General features: G+C 33.7%; 1 protein-coding gene and 1 long non-coding RNA gene across 28 annotated transcripts in view; one reads left to right on the top strand and one right to left on the bottom strand.

The window, feature by feature from the left end:
- Nucleotides 1–23065, top strand: part of pax6b (paired box 6b) — a 28966-nt gene extending 5901 nt beyond the window's left edge. For 3 of the 27 annotated variants that reach the window (XM_087259942.1, XM_087259944.1, XM_087259943.1), the window contains 11 exons: nt 1615–1685; nt 1941–1994; nt 4785–4915; nt 5678–5893; nt 7033–7198; nt 11968–12126; nt 12801–12883; nt 12961–13111; nt 14292–14404; nt 17237–17378; nt 19611–23065. In XM_087259942.1, the coding sequence (XP_087116068.1) occupies nt 1982–1994; nt 4785–4915; nt 5678–5893; nt 7033–7198; nt 11968–12126; nt 12801–12883; nt 12961–13111; nt 14292–14404; nt 17237–17378; nt 19611–19696 (1260 nt within the window). In that variant the 5' untranslated portion in view covers nt 1615–1685; nt 1941–1981 and the 3' untranslated portion in view covers nt 19697–23065. 27 annotated transcript variants of the gene reach the window in all.
- LOC147843062 (uncharacterized) overlaps nt 1–27393 on the bottom strand; it is an 812539-nt gene that overhangs the window by 237248 nt on the left and 547898 nt on the right. The gene's annotated exons all lie outside the window — the stretch shown is intronic.

Here is a 27393-nt window from a genome sequence, read left to right on the forward strand (position 1 = left end):
TTTATGAATTTATCGTAGTTTTTATTTGATGTGACTTTTTATAATTCTTGTTTTATGAAATTTATGAGGGCAAAGTGTATGTTTATTTAATAGTTGGCAATCTCTTGACCCATTATGAATTTAAAGCTAACTAATTAAAATTTAAATAAAACATTTTAAAAACATTATATAAATAATATTTTTTTTTCAGTTATGACGCAATGCCAAATTTAAATGGTAAAGGTTACTAATTATTATTTAAATACAGCACATTTTTAGAACACTTAAATTTAAAACTCTAGAACTTCAACGTTTAAAACTAATGAACTGTCAAAACTCCTTCCATTTTAGAATACTTCATTTTAGAACATAACACGTTTTAGATATTCAAAACTTTAGAACATTTAAAAACTAACGAACTGTCAAAACTTATAAATCCATTGTAGAATACTTCATTTTAGAACACAGCACGTTTTTAGAACACTTTTAAATTCAAAACTCTAAAATTTCTACATTTAAAAACTAATAAACTGTCAAAACGAACTCCTTCCATTTTAGAATACTTCATTTTAGAACACAACACGTTTCTAGAACACTTTTAAATTAAAAACTTTAGAACTTCAACATTTAAAAACTAAAGAGCTGTGGAAACTATTGCATTTTAGATTACGTCCGAACACGTTTACATTGAAAAATTTAAAGTATTTACTAATGTACTGTTTGGTTTAACAGATTTAGAATTAAATGAACGCGTTCAGCAAGCAGTATAGTTCTTCTTGGGAAGAGAGCGATGGAAACGGACACACCGGTTTTGTTATTTCAGCGTCGGGGAGAGAAAATGAAACGAAAGACTTTCCTTCCCTGGGCCCCTTTTTAGCAATGTCACTGAATAGATCCTTTATTGCAATTGTTTTTTTCCAATTGAGCACCCTACTGGGCTGTTGCATCCTTTTACAACCCCTAACAACCCACACCCGTTACACAAACACATCCCGATATTTATAACGCGAAATTACTTTTCTATTTCCCCAATGCGCGCAAACAGAAACACGAATTGGGGTTCGGGCACTGGGGTCATGGCCGTCAGGAAAGTGACAGTGGATGTTATGTGTGTGCGGTTTGTGTGGATGGTCGTCTGGGGGGCAGGGTGCCCTCGGCTCTTTGTATTCGGGCAAGTATTGGTAGGTTTGGTGGGAGGTTGTGTTGCTAGTTGCAGAGGCCGAGTTTTGCTGGCTGAGTTTGGGTATAGAAGGTAAAAGAGGCGCATTGTTGAGCTCCAGCAGGCTTTGTTAGAATACTCTCACCCCCTCCAGTTCTCACTTTTCAGAGCACTGATGCGAAGTAGACAGCGTGTGTCACTGTACACTTTTGACGGGAAGATCTAAAGAGGAAGGTCGAACATTTTTTACAGACCACCACGCAGATGTTTTCTATTTTATTTTGCGTTTAAATTAATTAGATGAAATTTAAAGCAATACAACTAAGGCTTATTTGGAACACTTTTAAATTGTAGAAGATGTTCATATATAGCGACAGGTGCAAAAGGCGGCGTACTGCCTATAATTAAAATGTTAAAGAAATGCATGACTGAATACAAGTCATTCGCACTAATATTATTCTTTTGCTCTATCCTAGGAATGATCTAAATAGTCAGACGCAAATGAAGGGCTAAATTGTTATAAACGGACAGTCAACTCTGTTACCAGGCAAGTTTTTTTAACGCTGAAATTCCATTAGAAAGGATTATTCGCAAATTCATCATTTGACCGCATTATGCGAGGGGATACATTGGCCGTAAATTGTTCCAACGCCGCATTTGTTGGAAAACTGCATTGGAATAATAATAATAATAATAATAATAATAATAATAATAATAATAATAATAATAATAATAATAATAATAATAATAATAATAACAATAATAATAATAACTAATCCATTTATTTCTCTGTCATAAATAGAATACCATAACCAACCCACGTGGGAATCAGGAGTGGCGTCCATGATGCAAAACAGTAAGTGCAATTCTTATTAAGACAACTTGTGTGTATATGTGTGTGTTTTATTATTAATAACAAATATTCATTCAATTGGTGTTTGTTTTTATTTTATTAAGACTACTCATGGTCCGAGACTGGCATTTTTGCATTGCATTTTTAATCGGAAAATTAAATAATATACAAAAAATGTGTGAAAGTCCAAATTACGGTAAAAATTCAACTGCATAATGTATGCTTCTTTCTATAACGAATACAATTCTGTTGGTTATACTGAAATTTAAAAGCAAACCAACACGAATGCACATGCATTTTGCATATATGCCGTGCATAAATAACAGAAAGGCTGATTGGGGGAGGAGATGTTTATTTCTGCTTGAGTTACTAACAAATAAATGCAGCTCTGGCTGTATTAATGCAGAAAATAGTTGCCAACTTCCACAAAGGACTTGACAGTGCCGCAACAGCAAATGCACGAAACGGGATACATGAAATAGTTTGATGATTGCAGGACTTGATTTCAGGGTTTTCAGTGCTTGCTCGAGGGCAAGAAAACACGAGTTATGCTCGTCTGTAAACGGCAGAGCATCACTTGGTTCATGCATGTGGTTCGACATATGATAAATGCTTCTGGAATTATTTTTTTTGGGATTATATAATGTAAATACATATTGTTTAGAAGTATAATGCTCAGCATAAACGAGTACACTCCTCACAGATTTCTCTTTTAAATAAATATTTTCTAAAGGATGCTTTACAGTAATATAGTTGTGCATATAGATTAGATTAGCAAGTACCAAAGGAAAAACAGGGACTCGTCTAATGCAGCAAAAATTAGTACACCCAAATTAATATGTTAAAAATATTAAATACAGTTTTAATACACAGGGATAAAATCAAGAGAAACATAAAACTATATAATTTAGTTTAAATTTTTTTAGGTTTTAATATTTATTTACAGTTTAAACCCATAAAATGATTAGCTATATTCTCTAAGAAATGGATATTGGGGTGAACTTATTTATGCTGAGCACTGTATAAAAATTAATTAAAATGGAAAAACAAATGTCACAATTCAATTAAATTGAAATTGATGCACCAGTAAATGCTGTTGGAGATTTAGGATTGATGCTCAAAATTCACAACATATGTTTCCACATTAGTAGGGAAGCAATAAAATACAAGTCTCATTAGGCTGCCACCAGGCCAGATCTAACAGTCCTACACCATGGGGAATTATATGATTATTAAGACTTAACCTTTGAACGGTAAAATGACAGGCCAGGTCATGTTTCTCTGTGATGGTGACATCAATGAAATGGATTCATTTGATAAACATGAGTCTATTAAATCCAACTAATCCAGGACAGAGAGGATGACAGTGGATTATTCCACTGGATTTGGAGAGATTACCACACGTTTGTTGTTCGGTATCAGTGCTCAAGTTCATTCAAATTAGTCCAGTGAAATGAGGAAAAACTGAATTCTGGATTACCATTCATCTTTAGGGGTGAGATCAGACAACAGGCAGTGGAAAATGAAAATGTGTATTGAGATATTTCAAATTTTGAGGCTCTTCATTTCTTAAAGCATCAGATGTTGGATTTGTAACAAACATTATGACAGACTTAAACAAAAAACAAAAAAGGCTTTGTCAGTTTTAATATGTTTGGAAACACGCACGCCCCTACCCTCGTGCCCGTAGCTAGAAATAAAACCTCCCTTGAAGGCAGCGAGAGCAGAATCCAATTTGGTCTGATATCCAAATGCAGACAGAAAGGGTCGTTTTATCATGCTACTATTTGTCGTGACGATGCGTTTTTCAAAAGCAGAGCAGTGTCATATAAAGTGACAGTCCTGCCACAAGTACTTCAGCTGATCTTTTCAATGAGCCTTCCATGCATGATCCGAGGCGACCTCCGCCTATTTCCAGAAATTAAGCTCAAACTTGACGTGCAGCGAGCTTTATTCTAAAGACAAATGTCAGAGAGTCTCATCATATTTTCCCCCCTCTTCTTCTTCTATATTTGGAGCTTATTTATTGCTTAGGAGCTCGGGCTCCTGCAGTCAGACGAGAGAGGAGAGCAGATACACACACACACGTATACACACACACTCCGGGGAGGATTTTTTCCTATAGGGATTCACTGTTGTTTCAATTGACTTTTCATTGGACTTCTACACGGCATCGAAATACATCGAACTGGTATGCGCTTTTCCTGCTATCCATTCATTGTGTTGCATTTTGATGGAAAGCTGTGCTTTGCTATAATTGGTTGTTTGATGCGTGCTTATTTATTAGGGATTTGTTATAGGCTGGTGTGAATGAGAGTTTCCAAACACTGGCGCATGATCTGTTCTCTCGAGGACAATTTGATTATGAGAATTTGAGTTCACTCCAATGGAGATGTTCAGACTCGGAGGTCATTTCATGAGCATGTCGATTGATTCCAGCATTCTGCTGCTGATTTATAGGGCACAACGAGCTGTGAAACAGCATTCACGACTCTTAATTTAACAAACGCAGAACTTGGCTTGGATTGCTGACCAGTGATTTAGAAAATAATTATAAGTTTCCTTTGTTGCTGTCGCAATTGTACAGTTACTGATTCCACTATGTTATATAACAAGGACATTGTGATGTAAAAGAAACAGTTTTTATGCTCTAATCTGACTTGGCTTGTCAGTAACGCTGATCAAAGGAAAGCACCAAGAAGTGGAGCTTTATTCTGGACAATGGGACACCTATTGAGGGAATGTTTTCGAGGGGAAAGACGAGCCAATTTGTTCTGTGTCCGTGTGCCACAGGTCACAGTGGCGTCAACCAGCTTGGCGGGGTGTTTGTGAACGGCAGACCGTTACCGGACTCCACCAGACAGAAGATCGTCGAACTCGCACACAGCGGAGCGCGACCCTGCGACATCTCCAGGATTTTGCAGGTGACTTGTGAAGCCCATTCGCACATCCACAAGCTTTACAGCTTCTAGTTAAGATGGCCACATGCAATCACCATGTTGCAAAATTATAGCAAAGCCAAATTAATTACAATTATTTTAAGCACACTCTTCAAAATAAAGGGATTGGCATTGATAGTTCCCTGAAGAACATTTAACATCCATTGAAACAGATGGTATTTTATTGCAGGGTTTTTTTTTAATATGTTCTTCATATTAATATTATAATGGTTCTTAGGACTTTTGAGTGAATGTGCTTTATTTTCAAGAGTGTATTCAGAGATTAAAGGGGTAGTTCATCCAAAAAATCTAAATTACCATGTGACTTTCCTCTGTTGAACACAATAGAAGATATTTTGATGAATGCTGGTTTAAGGTTCCTATTGATGGTAGGAAAAAATACTATGAAAGTCAATGGGTACAATCAACTAGCATTCTTCAAAATATCTCTCTAACAGAAGAAACTCAAAATGAACAAGTAAAAACTTTTTGTGTGAACTATCCCTTTAAGCATGCGTTTCTCATTCAAAAAAGGTGGACACTAATGCAAAAAAAGTGTGACCCTAATTAGTCCTGAAACCATCCTAGCAATTTTAAGGCATATTTTCTGTGTTCGTAGACCCATGATGATGCAAAAGTCCAACTGGACAATAAGAACGTAAGCGTATAATCGTTTGACGTACATTACATTAGTTCACTCTAGTCTTAAATAATGTATGTGAATTGTGTATATTGCTGTCCATTCAGGTGTCGAATGGGTGCGTGAGCAAGATTCTGGGGAGGTATTATGAGACGGGCTCCATCCGACCGCGAGCCATCGGAGGCAGCAAGCCCAGAGTAGCGACGCCTGAAGTGGTGGGCAAAATCGCACAGTACAAGAGGGAGTGTCCATCTATATTTGCCTGGGAGATTCGGGACAGGCTGCTGTCGGAGGGTGTGTGCACCAACGATAACATACCGAGCGTGAGTGCAATTCAAACTTCATTTACATCATTTCATCAATACTTTGGTGGATGCACTGACTGCAATTTGCAACATTAGAACATCTGATTATTATTTTTAATTTATCCACATTACAAGAAATTATACCGATGGAGCCCTGTGAAAAGTGTTTAGTGCTTGACTTAACCTTTAATGTTGAATCAGATAAAGCTCAAGTCATTTTAAAGGGACAGTTCACCCCAAAATTTGAACTTTGCCATTGTTTACTCAACCAAACAAGGTTGAGTTTTGTTTGTTCTGTTGAACACAAAAGAACATATTTTGAAAAACTTTGGAAACCACTGACTTCCATACTATTTGTTTTTCCTACTATAAAAGTCAATGGTAACCAGTTTCCAACATTCTTCAAAATATCTTCTTTTCTGTTCGACAATCAAAAATGGTTTGAGACAAGTCAAGGTTAAGTAAATAATGTCAGAATGTTTATTTTGGGTGAACTATCCCTTAATATTTAGCTATTGGCTTAAATTTTAAAGTTGAATCAGATAAACCTTAAGTCATTTTTAAAGGGATAGTTCACCCCAAAAAATTATTTTGCCATTATTTACTCAACCAAACAAGTTAGAGTTTTGTTTGTTCTGTTGATCATAAAAGAAGATATTTTGAAGAAGGTTGAAAACCTGTAACTACTAACTTCCATACTATTTGTCTTTTCCTACTATGAAAGTCAATGGTTACCAGTTTCCAACATTCTTCAAAATATCTTCTATTCTGTTCAACAAACAAAAATGGTTTAGGACAAGTCAAAATTAAGAAAATGTCAGGATGTTTATTTTGGGGTGAACCATCCCTTTAATTTACATTACATATGGCTTAAAAAATAAGAATGGCACTTACTTTAATAAGTTAATATATGAAGAGTTTTGATAAATGCTAAATTGACAATTTTTAATGACTTTTTTTGTCATTTTCATGACTCATCAAACATTTTTAAAATGATTCAATCCACAAAAAAAGATGATTTATGAAAGTTAATATTCATATTTTAACTTAATGATCATTTAATTTGACAGTGATAGCACTTTATTGGTAATTCAATGCTATTTTTTCATGGCTGAGATTAGCAGCGTTAAACTGACGCTCTTCTTTTTACCTTTCAGGTGTCGTCGATAAACCGAGTGCTACGCAACCTGGCTAGCGAAAAGCAACAGATGGGTGCAGATGGCATGTACGACAAGCTGAGAATGCTCAACGGGCAGAGCGGCACGTGGGGGACTCGTCCGGGATGGTACCCTGGTACGTCTGTGCCAGGACAACCAAATCAAGGTGAGACAGCCAGCCTATAAAAGCAATAAGAGCATCACTGTCATCAGCAGGATTACGATAATAACAGCATCACCCAAACATCCAGAACACCTAAAAAGGCAACACAACAACTGCAGAAAAAAAAAAATTGAGAAAATAAATAAACACTTAGTACTAATAATATATAAAATTTTTTTGTTAATAAGAGTAATGATATTAATAAATGTTGAATGATCCTTTAAGAATCATAGTAAATGGTCCAGGATTATAACTGATGGAAGTGTTAATAATATTATTACTCTTAAACATCTGTTTAGGTCATTCTTAATAATTTATTAATGTATTTTATTGTTTATTTCAGCATTTACTATTATATTAAAATTATTGTTATTAGATTACAATTATTATTGTTTGGATTAAAAGCTAAAGTTTTATTAATTAAACATTATTATAAACAATTTCCCAGTACTGGATTGCAGCTGGAAGGGCATCCACTTTGTAAAACATATGCTGGATAAGTTGGTGGATTGTTCGGCTGTGGCAACACCTGATGAATAAATGGACTATAAAGGAAAATGAATGAATGAATGAATATTATAAACAAACATTCAAAACTAAATATCTGCATCAATAAAGACAGTAATAATTAAACAACTAATTTAATATGGAAAAATACTTATACTTTTGTTTTACAATGGAATAAATTAAGCAATGTAAAAAATGAGCATTTAAAACTTTTAATTACCTATATAATTATTAATAAATAATAATATACATCTATCACTATATAGTACAGTATAATAATAAGTATAGAAAATTAATTTATAATTAAACATAAGCACTACTGTATTTTATTATTAAAATTCACGATATTAATGGTAAACACGACTAATAGTAAGTAAAGATGACCAATAGATTTTTAATTAAGCATTCATTAATCTTTCTAATTTATATCTATAGTCAAAGCGAGTATTCATGTATAACAATATACCTGTTCTTTGTTTATACTGGCACACAGTATGTTAATGTTAATAAATACAACTTTTACTTTTGAATATACAGATGAAGTCAGAATTATTAGCCCCCCTTTGATTTGGTTTTTCTTTTTTAAATATTTCCCAAATGATGTTTAACTGAGCAAAGAAATTTTCACAGTATGTTCTGATATTATTTTTTCTTCTGGAGAAAGTCTTATTAGTTTTATTTTGGCTAGAATAAAAGCAGTTTGTAATTTTTTTAAACACCATTTTAAGGTCAAAATTATTAACCCCTTAAGCTCTTTTTTTTCTCAATAGTCTACAGAACAAACCATTGTTATACAATAACTTGCCTAATTACCATAACCTGCCTAGTTAACCTAATAATAATTCAGACCTTACTGTATATATACTAATAAATGCCTCAAAAATATTGTGGACTAATAATTATAATGCACACAATTTTAACTATTCAAAAATGTAATTATATTGCTTAATTAAAAAATGGGCTATAGGATACATAAAGAAAATTTCTTGCAGTCATTAAATGTACATTCCAGTCCATCCAGAGACACATTAGATTAATATACACTTTTTGAAGAATAGCGTGCCATTGACATAGTGTGATGAGAAAATGCTACTCATTAATGATGGGGAGGTGTTAGTGCTAATTAATTAATAATCGCTCATTTCAATACGGCTTCTGTGTGGCTCCTGGATCTGCGTGACTAGGAAGAGAGTTTTCGGTGGAGGTGTCCATGCGTTTCCACCTGCCCCCTCCATCTACATCATTTCAGCCCCATGCGGAGTGAGAGAAAAGCACTGCGCGTCCCGGGACAAAAGAAGTTTCTGTCACATGCAGGAATTTGTGACAGGCACAGCTCTGTCTCTCTGTAATTGCTCATTAGAGGATGTGGAAAGAGAACATGCACAGGCTTTTGCTTTGAGGAGACAATGGAAAAAAAAAAGTTGAGTTGATGAATAGTTTGTTTCTAATCAGGTTGACGAATCCTTCACTGAATCCCGCATCGCAGAATCATAAATGATAGTTGAAAACTTTAATATTAAATAAGAAAATAGATGTTTTATGCATTCCTTTTCATAACAGAATTTATTAAAAAATTATCTCACAAATCTCTTCTTTCACATAAAACATTAGAATGAGACTTTTTCCTTCAGAATTGCAGGTCTGTATCATGCAATTGAGTTTTGAAAAAAGAGAAGAATAGAGTCTTAACAAAAAGAAGAGGCAGAAATAAAGTCACAAAAACATCAGTCACAGTAAAACGGTTGCTTTTAAAGAGGATTATTGACTTTACTTATAAAGTGAGAAAACTCATAGTAAAAAAGATGAGTTAGTCCACTGCTTTAGAAAAAAAAGCAATTAGTTGATATAAAAAGACGATTAGTTGACTTTGAAACAATTAGTTGGCTTTGAAAGCGATTAGTTGACTTTGGAAACAATTGGTTGAGTTCGGAAAAAAATTACTTCATTTTAAAAGCAATTAGTTGCTCTTGCTTTAAAAAGGTGAGTTGGTGCTGTGCTTTAGAAAAAAATGATTAGTTGACATTAAAAGCCATTAGTTGACTTTGAAAGAGATTAGTAGCCATTAGAGCAATTAGTTGACTTTGGTTTAAAAAGGTGAGTTAGTGCACTACTTAAAAAAAAATAAAGCGATCACTTGACATTGAAAGCGATTAGTTGCCATTAGAGCAATTAGCTGACTTTGAAAGTGATTGGTTGATCATAAAAGCAATTACTTGATTTTAAAAGTGATTAGTTGACTTACGTTGTAAGACTTATTAGTTAGTACGTTGCTTTTAAAAAAAGTGATTAGTTGACATGAAAAGCAATTACTTGATATTGAAAGCGATTAGTTGACTTTGAACGCGATTAGTTGACTTTAAAGCAATTAGTTGACTTTAAAGCGATTAGTTGACTATAAAAGCAATAACTTGATCTTAGAAGTGATTAGTTGACTTTGGTTTAAAAAAGGTGAGTTAGCCTGTTGCTATTAAAGGAATTAGTTAACTTTAAAAGTGATTAGTTGACATTAATTTAAAAAACTGGATGAACCCACTGCAATAAGTAGACTTTGCTTAATAAAAGTGAGCAAAGCAGTTCCTTTTAAAGCGATTAGTTAACAATAAAAGCACTTCTTTTATTTTAAAAGCGATTAATTGACTTTGCTTTAAAAAGGTGAATTAGTGCATTGCTGTTAAAGGAATTAGTTGACTTTAAATGTGATTAGTTGTCTTAACTTTTAAGAAGCAAGTAAGCCTGTTGCTTTAAAAGCTGATTGAAAAGTTAATTTTACTTAAAAAACTAAATAAATAGGTGAACCCATTGCAATTAGTTGACTTTGCTTCAAAAAGATGAATAAGCCCATTGCTTTAAAAGCAATTAGTTGACTTTACTTTTAAAAAGGTAAGCCTGTTGCTTTTAAATTGGTCATTTGGATTTAAAGTGATTAGTTGACTACTTAAAAAATAAACCTGCTGCTTTTGAAGTGATTAGTTGACTTTACTTAATCAATCGTTGCCTTAAAATTAAGTAAATGATCTATGTTCACAATTATAAAAATTAATTAAAGTTTTAAAGTAAAGTAACTAATTGCTTTTTAAGGTGTGGTTTCCATGCATGTGTATAATTGTGTAATGAACATTTTTCTTAAATTGATTAAAGAAATTCAACAGCATCTAGTTTTGCAGTGAAATGCGCCCTTTAAAACTTGCGTTTCCCCCCATTTAGTTTAACTACTGCATTTAACCAGCGTCGATAATAAATAGCTTCTGATTAGACAGTCTTTTCCGAGCCATGCAAAAGCAAAGCAAAGGTCTTTCGCTGGTCATCTCCTGTTGAAGGTATAAATCCTAAGCGGCGTTTAACAGGTTTGTTTGATTAATGACAGTGGTGTGAGGAGGTTAACACACTGAACTCAAAGCGCTGTTGACTAGATGCTTGTGCGGGACAAAGCTGAGCTCTGCACGCCTCTTTCTGTTGTTTTCGGGAGAGTTTGAGGCAGTTTAATGGTTGCCCTCTTTCTTCTGGTGCTATTGTGTCATGGAGAAAAGCAGCTCTCTATTCAAGTGTTGGTGGTCACCTCAATGGGTCCCGGGACACCCATATGCTGAATAGTGCTAAGAATCCCCTATACATTATGTGTGTGGCGTGTATGAAAACATCCAAGGAGGCTGGAGGATGATTCAATGCGTTTCTTTTGGGACTTTGTTACACAACTGTGCAGATAAAGCTGACATTGCTTGTCCAAAAGTGTATTCACAGCAGGGTTGTTTTAGTTAACTTGGGCATTTTTGTTTAATTGAAGATAAATATATATTTGGTTACATACATTTTACAATGAGGTTGCACTAGTTAGTTTATCTATTTACTAACATCAACAAACAATCAACAATACTTTCATTACAGCATTTATTAATCTTCATTTATTATTAAAGTCCAAAGCGATGCTTGTTAGCATAGGTTAATGTGCTGTGAGTTAACAAGAACTAATAACAAATGACTGTATTTTTAAAAAAGATGAATAAATAGTGTACTAAATGTATTGTTTATTATGTGTTCATGATAGTAAATGCATTAAAAATCATTAACTAATGGAGCTTTACTGTAAAGTGAGATGTAATAATAATAAAACATAAAAATAAACCGGAAAAAATAAAGCAATCTAGTTGCCATTTATTTCTTTTTAAGTTTTGTTTTAGATTTAAGTTAAACTAAAGTAACAATACCACATGCAACTTGGTGTGAGAAGTCTGCCCGATCTTGCAACTATATATGTTATATTTTTGCAGACGGTTGCCAGCAACAGGACAACGGTGGTGAAAACACAAACTCCATCAGCTCAAACGGCGAGGACTCTGACGAGACTCAAATGCGTCTGCAGCTGAAAAGAAAACTGCAGAGAAACAGAACGTCCTTCACGCAGGAGCAGATCGAGGCGCTTGAGAAAGGTGAACGTCCACAACTTTATTTGTATGTATATATAACTATTTATATATATATATATATATATATATATATATATATATATATATATATATATATATAAACAGTTGAAGTCAGAATTATTAGCCCCCCTGTTCATTTTTTATTTAGTCTTTTTTAAATATTTGCCAAATGATGTTTAACAGAGCAAGGAAATTTTCACAGTATGTCTGATAATATTTTTTCTTCTGGAGAGAGTCTTATTTGTTTTATTTCGGCTAGAATAAAAGCAGTTTTGAATTTTTACAGAATCATTTTTAAGGTTCAAATTATTAGCTCCTTCAAGATATTTTTAAGATATATATTTGCTACGTTGTTTAAGTTTAAAATTTCTTTGGAATATAGCTAAATAAACAGTTGAGATCAGACATTTAGCCCTTTAATGTGTAGTGTAGTGTTTCCTTAATTATGGATGATATATTGGAGTGATCTGAATTCAGATTTAACGAAAGAATGCCTTATTTGCATATTTTAACACTCCATTTTAGAACACTTCTAATACAAAGGAAGCTTGCAATTCTTAATGTAATTAAAGAACTGGGGAAGTTTGATAAAAACTATTACATTTGTTTTTTTACCCTGTTCACCTGCAGTGTCTCACCTTTAAAAAAAAATAACCCAGTTGCGCATCTCCTTTCAGAGTTTGAAAGAACACACTATCCAGACGTTTTCGCAAGAGAGAGACTTGCGGCAAAAATTGACCTCCCGGAAGCAAGAATACAGGTGAGAATGAGTTAATAGTTGAATTTTGCAAATATTGTTGTGTTTATATCTTTGGCTAACTTTATCTGTGTCTGCAGGTCTGGTTTTCAAACAGAAGAGCCAAGTGGAGGAGAGAGGAGAAACTGAGGAACCAGAGACGACAAGCCAGCAACTCCTCCAGTCACATTCCCATCAGCAGCAGCTTCAACACCAGCGTCTATCAGGCCATCCCACAACCCACCACACCTGGTAAACCACAACACAACACAACACATTAATTATTTCATTTTCCTTCGGCTTAGTCTCTATTTCAGAGGTGAACTACCAACTATTCCAGCATATTACAACACAACACAACACAACAAAACAAAACACAACACAACATATTAATTAATTCATTTTCCTTCGGCTTAGTCTCTATTTCAGAGGTGAACCACCAACTACTCCAGCATATTCCAACACAACACTATACACAACACAACACAACACAACACAACACAACACAACACAACACAATACATATAATTTCCTTCGGCTCAGTCTCTGTTTCAGAGGTTGCCACAGCGGAATGAGCCACCTGCTATTCCAGCATATGTTTTATGCAGTGGAGGCCCTTCAAGCCATAACTCAATATTGGGAAACACCCAACAAACAGAACACAACACAACACAGGACAGCATAACACAACACTGCTGGGGCACATATGAGGACTGCAGTAATGGATACACACAGTGGTTACAACCAGGGTTATTAAAGTCAACTAAATCAAAAAACTAATTTAAAACAAACAAAAACACTTCAAACACTAAAAATGTTTGTTGTAACTTGAAATCAAATGAATTGTATTTATGTTTATATTCGCATTTTTATATTTTTAAAATATTGTTGTTTTAGTATTTTTGTTTTTTGCTTAAATGTTTTATTTTCTATTTAAATTTTTAAATTGTATTATTCTTTTACTATTATTTCATTTTATTTATTTAATTATAAATAAATAATAGGAAATAGTGTGAAAAATTCCCTGCTCTCTTAAACACCATTTTGGATATATTTGAAAACTAAAAAAAAATAATAATAAAATAAAAAAATAAATAAAAATAAAACAGGAAAGCTAATGATTTTGACAACTGTATATAGTTTGGTTGCATATAAAACAAGGTCACTGCAGTATGTTGAACAGTTTTTGTCCTTCATTTAACATTTAATTTAACTGCTGCTTGTCAACTCATTGTCACGGTAAAACAAGACCACTGTAGTATGCTTTACAGCTTTAGAGTAAAAGTAATTTTACGCCATTTTGTTTTTAGATTAAATTACCTTTTGAAAGATTCACTTCAACAAATTTAGTTCTTATTCCATGAGAATATGTTTAATTTTTGACATCACAATCCACTATCTAAAGCAAAATGTGGTGTTTGGTGTTTTCCAGTGTCCTTCACGACAGGCTCAATGCTGGGCAGACCAGACACAGCTCTGACCAACACATACACGGGTTTACCCCCAATGCCCAGCTTCACTATGGCCAACAACCTGCCTATGCAAGTGAGTCCAGTTTCCAACACTCATCTCCTCACTTTCCTTTAAAAACTCAATTAACATGCCTTGTGTGTGTGTATATTTGTGTGTGTGTGTCTGTGTGTGCGTGATGTTTCCTTAAAGAGACAGTTCACCCAAACAATTTACATTCAGTCTTCAATTACTCACTCACTGTCCACTTGCCGGTTTTTTAGTTGCTTCTGTTAAACACGAAAGAAGATATTTTGTAGAATGTTTGTAAGCTGGTATGTTTACCATCCACCTATTATATTTTAAATGATCACATAAACATGCTTAATGCGGACAACAGAGTAGGATAACTTTTTTCCGAAAAAGAAAAAATGTGCATGAACTAAGATGGAAACACATTTACTGAATAAATTCCAGCGTACACATAAAGTCATGTGATAACAAAAATGGTCAAAATGGGATGGCATTAATGAAGAGATCAGTGAACCGACCACATTGTAAAGTTGTTTTGGTCAATTGGTTTAAAATCCCTCAGCTAAAGTCTGTCCTCAAAGTGGTTTGGTATTATTATCTTCCCAAAGAGCGGCTAACGCCTTCAAAAACACAGCATGATTATTGTGTTTCATTTTCTGAGGGGGAAATAGTTTAATATATTGGAAAAAAAGGCTCACAGTAGCTTCTACTATCACAGTAAATCTTTCTTTTTTATAATTGCCGCCAGTTTATAAGGAAGTGACGATTTTGTTGACTCTTTAAATTAAAACTGCTTTATTCGCAAACGTTTTATGCAATATTCCAATGCTATCTCTTGGCAATTCGTAACTTTTTTAATTAGCTGCTAATTTGTATGAATTTGTACGAGGTCATTCGTACAATGTAGTACCACTTGCTCATTCTCCAATGATGCAGTTAGCTTTAGGCGTAGGGTTTGTTGACACGCCTTTTTTTAAAAAAAATTATACATTTTTGTATGAATTAGCCACTAAGCTGACAAAATGTAAAATAATTACATTTCCTTAAGAGATCAGAATAAATATTCCAACACTATCTCATGGCAATTCATAACTTTTTGATATAGCGACTCATTTGTACAATATCATTTATAAAATTAGTACAACTTGCTCATCCCCCAATGACGCGGTTGAGTTTGGTTGGGTTTGTTGCCACACCTTCTTTTAAAAAATCATACATTTTTGTATGAATTAGTCACTGAACTAGTGAGCAATTCGTAAAATGTAAAATAGTTTCATTTTAAACGTAAAATAGGTTCAAAACTTGACGGAAAATACAAAGCGTAAAATAGTTTCAAAACGTAAAATTGTTTCATTTCCTCGTGAGATCAGGTTGGATATTATAATGCTATCTCACACCATTCATAACTTTTTGATATAGCAGCTAATTTGTATGAATTTGGGCAATCTCATTCGTACAATTTAGTACAACTTGTTCATCCTGCAATGACGCAGTTGGGTTTGGTACCATGCCTACTTTTAAAAAATCCTACAATTTCATAGGACTGAACTCATCCGAATTAACCACTAAGCTGACGAAACGTAAAATAGTTACATTTCCTCGTGAGATCCGCATGGATATTCCAACGCTATCTCATGGCAATTCATAACTTTTTGATTTAGCGGTTAATTTGTATAAATTTGTATGATCTCATTCGTACAGTTTAGAATGATTTGTTCAACCCCCTATGATGCAGTTGGGTTTAGCAGTGGGGTTTGGTACCATGCTCACTTTTAGACATCGTACATTTTCATACGACTTAACTCAAATTAATTTTTACAAATCAGACACTAAACTTACAAAAGTAAAATAGTTATGTGTACTCATGAGATCAGACTGCAATTCGTAACTTTTTGATTTAGCGGCTAAATTGTATGATCTCATTCGTACAGTTGAGTATGATTTGTTCATACCCAAATGGCGCAGTTGGGTTTAATGGTTGGGTTTGAAACCAAGCGCACTTTAAGACATAGTACATTTTCATACTACTGAACTTCTATGAATTAGCCACTAAACATACAAAACGTAAAATAGCTATGTGTCCTCGTGAGATCAGGCTAGATATTTTAATGCTATCTCACTGGAATTTGTAACTTTTTGATCTAGCAGCTAATTTATTTGAATTTTGTACAATCTTATTTGTACAATTTAGTATGACTTGCTCATCCTTCAATGACGCAGTTAGGTTTGGTGCATCCTACATTTTCATAGAACTGAACTTCTACGAATTAGCCACTAAACTGACAAAACGTAAAATAGTTATGTGTCCTTGTGACATTAGGCTGTATATTCCAATGCTATCTCACGGGAAATTGTAACTTTTTGATTTAGCAGCTAATTTGTATGAATGTGTACGATCTTATTCGTATAGTTTAGTACAATTTGCTCATCAGCCAATGACGGTTTGGTTTAGGGGTGGGATTTTGGTGCCACGCCTACTTTTAAAAATCATGAATGAATGAATGAATAAATGACGCATGAATTCATACGAAAGAGCGACTAAACTGACAAAACGTACAATAGTTATGTCTCCTCATAAGATCAGGCTGGATATTTTAGTTTTGTGCATAAATTGAATCCGCATTTTTGAATGGAAACCTTGCTAGTAACTTTATAGTAGGAAAAACAATTATGGAAGTCAATTTCTATTATATTATATTTCTATTGTGTTGATTAGCAAAGATGAAACTCAAAGCACTCAAAGGCAAGTAAAGGATGAATACATTTTCGGGTGAACTCTCCCTTTAAATGTCTCCCATTCCATCATAAAAATCCAGCTCTTAAATCCTCTGTGGTTTAAATCTAGATATTTCCAAAGCGTTATTGCTTATATCAGTATATTCTTGTTTCTTATAGCCAAGCCAGACATCTTCCTATTCCTGCATGCTGCCCAGCAGTCCGTCAGTGAACGGGCGAAGCTTCGACACTTACACCCCCCCTCACATGCAGGCACACATGAACAGCCAAACTATGGCCACTTCTGGCACCGCTTCCACAGGTAGGCAGAACACGCTCACTGTGGGCTAAACAAACTCGCCTGGGGGACAAATACTGCATTTTTGGTAGCGTTCAAAAGTTTGGGGTCACTTTGGTTTTTGTTTAAAGCAACAGTAAAGACTTTTATGATGTTTTAAACTAATATAAATTTTTTTAAAAATGTATATTTGTTAAAATTTTATTAAATAGTTATAATGTTACAATGAATTATTAATAGATTATTTAAAATAATAAACATAATATTGGTCTGGTGAATGGTACATTGATACAATCCATGTTAAACGTAAACTAGCTACTATACTATACCCAAAACAGTGATGTATCTTAATGAAAGAGGGATAAAGGAACACGTAATTTTTGAATGTTACTGATATCGGTACTGTTGAAATAGTTATTTTTTAAACCAAGAAATTATATTTTACAATATTTAAAACAGTTCAAATATTGATATTGGTATATAGTTAAATCCGATTAAAAAAGTATGTTGTACGAGCTTTTCTTAGAAGACTGTCACAATATTTCAATTTCAGCATGTCAAAAGTACTTTATTAGTCAATATCAGTATCGGACAATGCTCTTTTAATTAAAACTAACATCAGTCAGGCATGTCATGCTTTTAAAGAGTTTTACTTTAAAATGTATTTAAAAAAATTTTTTTAAGAAATTGTAAAAATATTTATTAATACCGATTTAGTTAACAGTTTATTAAAATCAAAAATGGCCAAAAAATGAATCCCAAAAAATACATTTTAAAATATGAAACCATTCATTATAATTGTAATAATATTTTAACCCTTTCACACGTACAATCACACACGTGTGATCAGCCTTGGCTGGTTCTTGAAGTGTACAATCACACCGGTGTGATTAGAACATTCAGAGCGCATGTCGTCAACTGCTCAAATTCAAATCTGAAGGTGTGCACTTGGGCACAGAAAGAGTTGCACAGCGCTAGTCATAAATCACAATTTATCCGTGCTTTCAAACAAAAAACATTTATTATAAGTTTCAGACATTTAAATACACATAACTACGAGCAAAACATACCATTTAAGGTTTGTAAAGTACATGCGGACGTCGATGAAGACGGCAATAATAATTATTATTCAATAAAACTGGACGATGTGCCTTGATACACAGTGTTTATGTTACTAGAAATTTGCTCTATTCCTCTACCACACAAACAGTTGCTTACCTTCATGTATTTAGACAGAAAATTATAAATAATTTTAGTAAGTATTAATATTAAACTATGGATTTATTGTATTTTATTAGCGTCTACCCCTACCTCAACCCTAAACCCAACCCTCATGGTAATGTAAACATAATTTTTATTGTACAGTGTCACAAAAATCATGCTATGTTGACGTGAGTACTCTCAGCTGTATCCCATATAGCTAATGAAATAAAATTAATGCATAATTTAATAAATAACACATATACTTCTTGTTAACTTCCGATCGCAGCTGTATCCCTTCTAGCAACAGCGGCGGCGCCCATTACTCGTTATATAACAAACAATATGGTCATTATTAAGCTGTTTATAAGACAAAATATATGTTCTATCACATGTTTGAGAATCGGAGTATCAGAAATTTCACAATATAATTAGAACATTTGTCAATATTTATGGAAAATGGCAAAGAGAAACAAAATACAATATATACAAAAATCAATGGGCTGGTGAGTCACGTGATAAACTTAACGTGCCACCATGAGAACTTTAGAACACAATGGATTGTAAGTAACGATCACAAAAAAAAAAAAAACCTCACGCAGGAGGGTCTGCTGGAGTATTTAAAACTCATGCCTGAAAGGTTTAATATTGTTAGCCAAAATAGCAATTCAAAATTGAAACAGATATCAACCAAAAAAAAAAAAAGTGTAAAAATTGAAACTGCACTTTAATGAAATAAATTCCTTCGTGAGCACCTAAAAGACCAAACTTTTGAATGGTATTCTTTATGCATACATTTATACAAATGTTCATTTGCATCTGTATATGTAAAACCCGATCATTCTGAGTAATTTTATATGCATGACATTGTTTATTGTCACCCATTTTGTGTATTTATTTTTTTAACATCATCTATATTCATCATATTTGTTCAAGAGCACCAAAAATTCAATCATTCTTTAAGAAAAACACAAAATTGTCATATTCAATCCAGATTCATGCTTAACCCCGAAGCGCAAGGCTTGTTTCTGACCTTTATGGTGTCTGTATTTCCAGGACTCATCTCTCCTGGAGTGTCTGTCCCTGTCCAAGTCCCCGGAACTGAGCCTGACATGTCTCAATACTGGTCAAGATTACAGTAAAGAAAAGAGCTACTTCGCCCTTTGACTTGAGCGCACAGAGACTGAGCGAGAAGCTGGACGCGTCTGCACAGTATTTCCGCACACAGACTCAAACAAACTGTCATGAGGATGAGGCGCGAGCTCTTTTCACACTCCCAGAACTTCTAAAAAAAAAAAATGGAGAGACTTTAATGGAACAAAAACAAGCGACCTCTGCGACATCCACATTTTTCCAACTCATTTTTTTTTTTGTACTTGTACATCAGCATTTATATGTAAAGAGAGCAGCCCATAAAATACAATGGTGTTCTCTAATATTGGCACCCTTGGTAAATATGAGCAGTCTATGATAAATAGTCTTTGTTGTTAAACCTTTTGTCCATTTTGTTCAAAATATGAACAAAAAATATCTCATTGTAAACCGTTTTATCACGTGCAAAATTATTGGCACCTCTCAACACTTTTTTTTTTAACTTCTATGCCCAATGATACTTACATATCACTGGGCAACTGTTTAATCAATAAACAAAAGCCACACTGAAAAAGACGTTCATTATAATGATTAAAACCAAAAAAACTGAGCTGTGATTTGTGGCAAAGATTCACGAAATGGAAAGTGTCTATAAAAAAAGTCAAAAACACTAAAAAAAAACAACAACAAACATTTTCACCGTCAAAGAAATAAGTAATATGTTTCAGTTAACTGGAAATGATTATGAATTAGCTTGGAAGTGGATGTTTTCCCACTGTCTCAAATGCACTCGGTTCACCAAAAAATCGTCAAGAATCAGTTTCTGGTCCTAAAGGCCTGTTCACACAATGGAAGTTTTTACCGCACTTAATCGCCAATGTTTAACACCTCATGACTAAATAAAGGGCACCAATGTGATCATGCACACCAAAACAACAAACATCAGGCATAAAAGCGTCTTTTTTTGAAAGCTCACACATATGGCTAACATTCAACACCTTATGACTAAACAAACGGCATCAATGCGAGTGTGCACACCAATGCGTAAAACTCATAAAAGGCATAAAAACTTAAAAAATAATAATTTATTGGTTTGATGTGCCACGTTAAAACGGTTTACTATGCTGCTGAAATTACAGTAAAACACCACTTGGTGGTGCTCAAGCTCAAAACAGTCCAGGCGAGCACACATTGTGTACCAGAGTATTTTTTTTTTTCGTTAAGTGCCATCTACTGTCAGGGAGTGATTTTGCGCATGACTTGGTTTATTGCCAGTGAAAATTGCTAGGGTTTAATCGCCAGAAAACCTCTAAAACAATGTTTTTCGCTAACGGTTATCATGCTTCGTGATTAAATAAATGCCTCATGACTAAACAAACCGCTCTAATGTGAGCGTGCACACCAACGCATAAAGTTTAAGACATAAAAGCATAATTTAAAATAACAAATGTCTCTTTCTTATTTGTATTTTAGTTTGACGCGCTATATTTAAAACTGGTCGACCAATGAGATTTACTGAAGTTCCAGTAAAAAACACCTAAGGCACATAACAGACAGGACGAGCACACATTGTGTACCGGAGTATTTTTGCTTTTTCGTTTCGCCATCTACTGTCAGGGAGTGATATTGCACATTGACCTGGCTTATTGCCAGTAAAAAACTCTTGGGTATAATTGCTAGAAAACGTCTAAAACAATGATTTTCGATAACGTTTATCATGCTACGTGATTAAATAAATGCCTCGTGACTAAACAAACTGCTCCAATGTAAGCGTGCACACCAACGCACAAAATTTAAGACATTAAAGCATAATTTAAAATAATAAATGCCTCTGGTTCATTTTTTTAGTTTGATGTGCCATATTAAAAACATTGGTTGACCAATGCGATTTATTTAAGGTACAGTAAAACACCCAAGCACAAAACAGTCAAGGTGAGCACACATTGTGTTCCAGAGTATTTTAGTTTTTCGTTAAGCGCCATCTACTGTCAGGGAGTGATTTTGCATGTTTACTCTGCTCATGGCTAGTGCAAAATCGATTGCGAATGAATGCTGAAAAATGTTTTGAAAAACGCTGACAATAAGTGAGAGAGAACGTGGACAAGAAAGTCTTCAAAAATACAATCTGACGCCACCTACGTCACCACGAATTCTACGGCTTTCACCCTCATCAAAAAGTAAACTCTAAGCAGAAATCGTTGCTAATATTCTGAGTAAACAATTCAAATCTTAAACATTAAAAACATCTTTTTTCACAGCTTTCTCTGCTCATATTTACCAAGGGTGCTAATATTAGTGGAGGACACTATATGTTGGTTCATTTAGCACAATATATTAGGACTGTTTTTTTTCCGGCTGATATCAGGATTATGGACTTCATTCAGGCCCATATCAATCCAGCGGAAGAGAAACATACCACGAGGAAGCAACGACTAGATGTTTTCACTTGGCAACCCAAAACCGATTCAGTCGACGAAATACTCTTGTATCTAAAAAGGAACAACAGCCATTGTGTAAATTAACGAGTACTTTATGACAATGTATGAAGTTTTGGAGCTGAGAATATTAATTGGTGATGGATCGTTTATAATTGTGACGTCACAGGAATGAAAACGTTAAGTACGGTAGACTCCAAGTCATCCATTTTGCTTCTGTCCAATTGTAAGTATTTGTTTTCCCTCCTGGAATCATTGCGGAAAGAAAATATATTCTCATTTTTATTGCCCCCCTGGAACAAAACGTTTTATATAAATTTTCATGCATCAGTTTTAAAGAAAAAAAAAAAAAGGAAATACATTTCTTTAGGTCAGGTACAAGTTGTCTATTAGGTCTAGTTGTATTATAGTGTCCTTCGGTGAGACTAGAAATATATAATTCCAATAATTACGATAAAAAAACAAACAAATGCTTGATAGAGTTGAAAATAATCAAATAAAAAAACAACATTCGTGTTTGGCAGTTGTTTACAAGTACATATCAGACTTTAACCATTGTTGATTGTAAAAACAGACCAAAGCCTTTGTATTTCATCGGTTACACAACGATCTTAATCTTCTCTCTCTTTTTTATCGTTAGTCTTGTGTTGCGACATTTTGTAAAGGATATAAAAAGTGGTTTTACATTCTAGTACACTGGCTTCGACTATATTTCGGCTGCGGCTTAATCACGCAGTTCTTTATTTATGATCGACAACCGTTTGTGATTTTAATAACATGTTGACATTTCTGGAATTCTGCGTTTTTTTTTTGTGTGTGTGTACCTGAAACATGAACACTTGTAATGTTTATTTTTGTGTGTGTGTCAGAGCAATGCTTTGGAAAATGAAAAGGTCTACCCTGTCTTGCAGATATTTCAATTTAACTTTATTTAAAAGCTTTCTAAATGTATTTTGTGAAACTATTAAAACATTTTGTACAGTATATTTGTTTGCTGATTTTTTTTCAAAGGATTCAATTGCAAAACTTGGATGAACTTCATGAGATTCATGTTAAAGTGAAACTACATTTGAACAAGTGATATTAATTGACAACTTACGCATGCTATAGAATTGGAAATACATTATGTTCTGTTAATTTGCCTAAAGTGTTTTTTTTTGTTCATTTAAAAAAATAATTAACCATTTCATGCATTGCATTTTTTTTTTTAGATTTAAGGTTTAAGTTTGAGTTTTTTTCTTTTTAATTAGATTTTTTGTACTATTTAATAATAATATTATTATTAATAATAATAATAATAATAATAATAATAATTATTATTATTAATATTATTATTATTATCAGCATATCAACAACAGCAGGATTATATAGTTTTAGTGAGTTTTACTTTAGTCTTAATTTTGATAATCTTTATTCATTTTACTTTCGGCTCAGTCCCTTATTTATCAGGAGTCACCACAGCGGAATGAACCACAAACTATATCGGCATATGTTTTATACACTCTCATTCACACACATACACTACAGCCAATTTAGCTTATTCAATTCACCTATAGCGCATGTCTTTTTACTGTGGGGGAAACCGAAGGAAACCCACTCGAACACGAGGAGAACATGCAAACTCCACATAGAACCGCCAGCTGGCCCAGCCATGACTGGAACCAGCAACCAGTTTATTTTAAAGTTGTAGCAATTTGATTGTTATATTCATTAGTATTTTTTAATAAGCCTTTTACTTTCTCTTAGGTTTAGTTATATAAATTTTATATTTAAGGGATACTTTTTTTTGCCAAGAAAGATAAACAACAATCACTTTTTCTAGAAAGTCCTGGCCAAGACGACAGTACAAAAAAAACTTTTATTCAAGCTAAAAATATTAATATACACTTCAATCCTTCTGTACCAATAATAACAACACTATAGAAAAGAAAGTCATAATATTAAAATAATTTCTGAAAGATCATGTGTCACTAAGGACTGAATCAAAGATGCGAAAAATACAACTCAATTCAATTTATCTTTATTTCTATAGCACTTTTACAAAGCAAAAGTCAAAGCAGCTTAACAAAGAAATTATAGTAAACTGAATCTGTGTCAGTTCAGTTCAGTGTGATTCAATTTTCACTGCTGAAAGTCCAAACACTGAAGAGCAAATCCACCAATGAGCAGCTTCACAAGTCCCAAACCAAGCAAGTCAGTAGCGACAGGAGAAACAAACTTCACCAATTAACGAAAGTGAAGGAAAAAACCTCGATAGAAACTAGGCTCAGTAGGGCACAACCATTTCTTCTCTGGCCAAACATTTTGTGTAGAGCTGCATTTAAATACAGCACTAAACAACAAAAATATTTAATTTTAAACTAAATAATAATAATAAAAAAAAAGAGTAATTGTAAACTATAAAAACATTTCACAATGTCACTGTATTTCTGATCAAATAGATGCAGGCCAGTTCAACAGAACAGGCTCATTTTAAACCAAGAATAAATCTGACTCTTTTATATGATAAATAATTGACAACCCCAGTGATGGGTTGTAGCTGAAAGGGCATCCACTGGGTAAAACATATGCGGGATAAGTTGGCGGTTCATTCCGCTGTGGCTACCCCAGACTAATAAAGGGACTAAGCCGAAAAGAAAATGAATGAAAGAATAATTAACCATATTAGTCATTTAAAAACCCATCAGCTCTTCAGAATCTCTCCACAAACCTCATAACAGGACAGATCTGCTAAACTAAAGCACGAGCCAAATCCACACAACCCAAACACACACACAAAGGCAAAGGCCTAGCCATTCAGCACAGCCAGCTCATGTTGTGCTGGAGTTACAGCCGTCTAAAAGAAGAAGAGAGAGAGTGAGAGAGGGAGATAGAGAGAGAGATAGAGACAGAGGGGTAGATATGCAGGCAGAGATGAAGCCATTGTGTGGCAGAATGAGTTATTTTGCTTGACTTGCTGCCTCAGCAGGAGCCCAACCAGACAGACATGCAAAAAAAAAAAAAGTTTCCTATGGAAGGATTTCAGGGGATCTGGGACTGCCCTGATGCTGGATGGGGATTCAAATAGGCAAATACAGCAGGAAAGTGAAAATGGTCGTTGTTCGACCACAAGAATTTGGACAAAACTATTAGGTTCCACTTTTAAAATAAATGGTTCAAAGATAAAAATGGACAATAATGTGTCCTGCAAATATTAATGACAAATAAAAATTTGTGACCCTGGAACACAAGAAAAGTCTGTACTTTTAGGATAGAGATACACTCAAATAATGATGTTTACTGTTTGTTCAAGCTTCTTATTTAAAATGAGCTGAAACAACAGGACAGGACAAATTAATTGTTTTTTGGTTAACCCACTTAAATGAATAAAAAAAAATGATTACATTTGTGTTGGGACAACATAAAGGAATTGTGTGGAACCCAGCGTTTTTTACAGTGTACACTCAAATAATGATGCTTGTTCAAACGACTTATTTAAAATGAGCTGTAACAACACAATTGTTGGTTTTTCAAGACAACTTAATTGTTTTATGTTAAATCCGCTCATATTTGTAAAAACTTACAAGTTATGTTAACTCCATGTTCTCTCAATACAAAATGATTGTGTAAAACCAGTGTATACAGTGTTCAGTACTCAGCATAACTGAGTACACCCCATTTTGAAAATGAATATTTGTACACTGAAAAAAATATTTAAAGATGATTCCTTGGATTTACTCAATTTTTTATGTTAAGTGGTTGTAAACTATTTATTTGGTCTGACATTATTAAACTTAATTTGTTTGTTTAAATTCAACACAAATAAATTGTTTGCAACAGTTCTGCATGCAACACTTTTTTTCAGTGTATCCATTTTTCTGTAAATATAAGCAATGTATTTTGATGCATTTAAACAAAACAGATTTACTAAACAGATATATTTATTAAAATAATATTTTAGTCAACAAACATATTTAGAAAGTGAAAGATGATACAATTAAATTCAAGCAAAGTATTGCCAAAAAAAACAAAAAAACATTACAACCTACAAAATTTAACTAAATTTTTCATTTTTTTTGCTTCTCTTAATTTTTACTCTTTTTAAAATTTGTATTTAATATTTTTCTATAACATATACATTTGGCTGTACTAGTTTTTGGATCGTTATCGTTAGTTATTTTGTTAGATAAGCTCCAGATTTGGCTTCAGTGCTGACTAATCTAATGCATATGCACAAATATAATATTGTATAGCTTCCTATTAAATATATGAATTTAAAAGAGAGATTTGTGAGGGGTGTACTTACATATGCTTTCCAGTGATGTGTGGTTTGTTGTCTCATCTTCAAAACATCTTAGTTTGTATTCAACAGAATAAAAAACTCAGAGCTTTGGGACCACTTGTGAGTATACAGTAAGCAAATGGTGAGTTGATTATTATTATTTTGAGTAAACTGTTCCTTTAAGAGGATTACTAAAAAGCACAATTTTAACATTATGTTATCAAACAGCCAAGACAATATACTCACAATACAACTATCAATTTGGAATGAAAACAATGCCATCTTTGAACTGCAAGCAGTGAAACAGACATGTTTAATCATAAAAATGAGGCTATGAAACATTAATGTCTGTATAAAAACCATAACCGCCTCATGAATGCATTATTTCATGTCAAATTGTTTCTAAGGCACAACTGAATAATTTGTGTATTTTTACATTACTAATAGATCTCTCCTCAATGTCAAGTAGAGGTCACGTCAATTGAAATTAAAGTCGAAATATTATAAACGTAAACGGATCTAATGATAATTTAAATAAATAAATTCATTAACTTGCCGTGGAGTAAATTGGGTAAGCAAAATATGTTTTGACATAAGATTACTTTTCTTACCCCATTGGTAGATTATTTAGCTTGTTTAAAGGAGAAACTCACTTATGTTTGGCATATTATTTCTGAAAACAAGACAATATTTTTTGCCTATCAAGAAAATGCTTCTTGATTTAAGAATTTTTAGATACAGCGGGGAAAATAAGTATTGAACACGGCACCATATTTCTCAGAAAACGTATTTCTATAGGTGTCGTTGACTTGGAATTTTCCCTGGGTGTTGGTAACAACCAAATAATGTCTCATTTCCACTGAGTGGTAAGGTACGGTTCAGTTCAGTTGGGTACGCTTTAATGGCCGTTTCCACTGTCAAACGCAAAGCGAACCGTATCGCACCAATTTTTTTTGGGGTACTCTTTGCAAAGGGTACCTGGCACAACTAAAAGGTACCAAAAGGCGAACAAGGCGAGTAGCTAAATGCTATTGATTTACAGAGATACATC

The sequence above is a fragment of the Danio rerio genome, chromosome 7, assembly GCF_052040795.2.
Source record: "Danio rerio strain M-AB ecotype USA chromosome 7, GRCz13ab, whole genome shotgun sequence".
In the NCBI taxonomy this organism is placed as follows: domain Eukaryota; kingdom Metazoa; phylum Chordata; class Actinopteri; order Cypriniformes; family Danionidae; genus Danio; species Danio rerio.